At 33.4% G+C, this 1578-nt stretch overlaps 1 protein-coding gene across 1 annotated transcript; it reads right to left on the reverse strand.

Annotated features, from left to right (window-relative positions):
- Positions 1–692: 692 nt before the first annotated feature.
- LOC110784102 (chymotrypsin inhibitor I, A, B and C subunits-like) lies at positions 693–1337 on the reverse strand. Its single transcript, XM_021988515.2, has 2 exons — positions 1178–1337; positions 693–1053 (listed from the first exon to the last, which is right to left on the reverse strand). Exons 1-2 carry the CDS (start codon positions 1212–1214, stop codon positions 857–859), a joined length of 234 nt encoding a protein of 77 aa, XP_021844207.1. The 5' UTR covers positions 1215–1337; the 3' UTR covers positions 693–856.
- Positions 1338–1578: the final 241 nt, after the last annotated feature.

Genomic DNA, 1578 nt, shown 5'->3' on the forward strand with positions numbered 1-1578 from the left:
TTACATGCAAGATCTAGTTAGATTGGTCTCGGTATGTATTTTCAGAATGTCAACTTTTTATAATATTTTCACATACGAAATTGGATATATTAGTAGTTAAATATTGCATTGGAGTCCGTGCAAATAGTAACTGTAAATAACTTTATGAAACGGAGGTACTACGTAGTATATGTGATTTAATTTGAAATATAAATACAAACGAGTTTTATAGTAACTATTAATTATTTTATTACAAGGAGTCCTGATTTATTATTTAGTTTAGAGCCCATAAATTGTCAGGAACGGGTTGACAATGCATGTTTTAGCTTTATCCAACGACGGAAGTTCTGACCACTATTCCACGGGAATTAATAAAAACCCGAACACGGTCACACCTGAAGTCTTTAGTAACATGACTATCCTCTGATAGGATGACAATATGAACGGAAGAGTTTTCGGATTCGATTAGTACTGCTATCGTTTTCCCATCATTCGCAATGAAGTCGTGATTGCTTCAAAATTTTCAAAGTTTTCAGTGTAATTGGGTCTAAAATTTGAAAATTGGTCATAAAATAGAAACTGGATTAATTTTTTTAAAATTGGTTCTTCCTATATTTTATTTTTACTTATGGAATCAATTTTTTTGACACTTTCTAGGGAGTTACCTTATAGATTACCAATTGGTTTAAGAAAATAAACAATAAAAACAAACGGAAACAAACATTATCATGTCGATTCATCATGATCACTACCTAGTGGTAGTACATAAATACATAATACAGAGCAACATATATCAATTTTCCGGGTACACTTTATTTACTAAAACATGAAATTAAGTAGTGCACATTTGTATACGTTGCCCATAGCATGTGTTCGCTTATGTGATGACGGGAGTCTGAACCACCTTTCCACAGGCATCAACAAAAACCCGAACACGGTCACACCTGAAGTCCAAAGTAACAGGGCTACCCTCTGGTAGGACGGGAGTCTGCTTCACGAAACAGTTTTCGGATTTGATTATTTCTGCTGCCTCATTCCCATCTTTTCCAACTAGTTCTGGCCATGATTTCTTCCCTGTAACCAAAACGTTCACAACATTGTCAATCAACAATAGCGTACCCAAACCACACTCGAAATCAGATTAGTCGAAGTTAATTGCAAACTATTGCTTATAATTAGAGTATTAATTACAAATTACCTTTACAGCCGGGCATGGTTCCTTGGCAGGATGACATCTTTCTGTTTTTGTAGTATGGAGTTTAATCAACAATGAGAATTGAAGTACGTACGTTTTCTTTGGCTATTCTTGGTTCTAAGTGAGATATAGTAAGTGAGTTTATATAGACTATTGTTGTAAATTCTATCTAGGGGAATAAATTCAGCTTGAGACTTAACCTTGTTTTGGAAGGTTCTTCATCTCCACATCTTTACTCTAAGTGGGAAAAAATATATATATTCTACTAAAAGTTATTCGTATAGTATCACAAATTATATAATAAAATACACGTGAGGAAAAATAAACCACAAACTATATTGTCATGATTTAGGATAGACGAATAGAATTTCTTTTTGAATTTGTGGATAGTTCAACTCTCCATT

The sequence above is a fragment of the Spinacia oleracea genome, chromosome 5 (assembly GCF_020520425.1).
Source record: "Spinacia oleracea cultivar Varoflay chromosome 5, BTI_SOV_V1, whole genome shotgun sequence".
NCBI classification, from domain to species: Eukaryota; Viridiplantae; Streptophyta; class Magnoliopsida; order Caryophyllales; family Amaranthaceae; genus Spinacia; species Spinacia oleracea.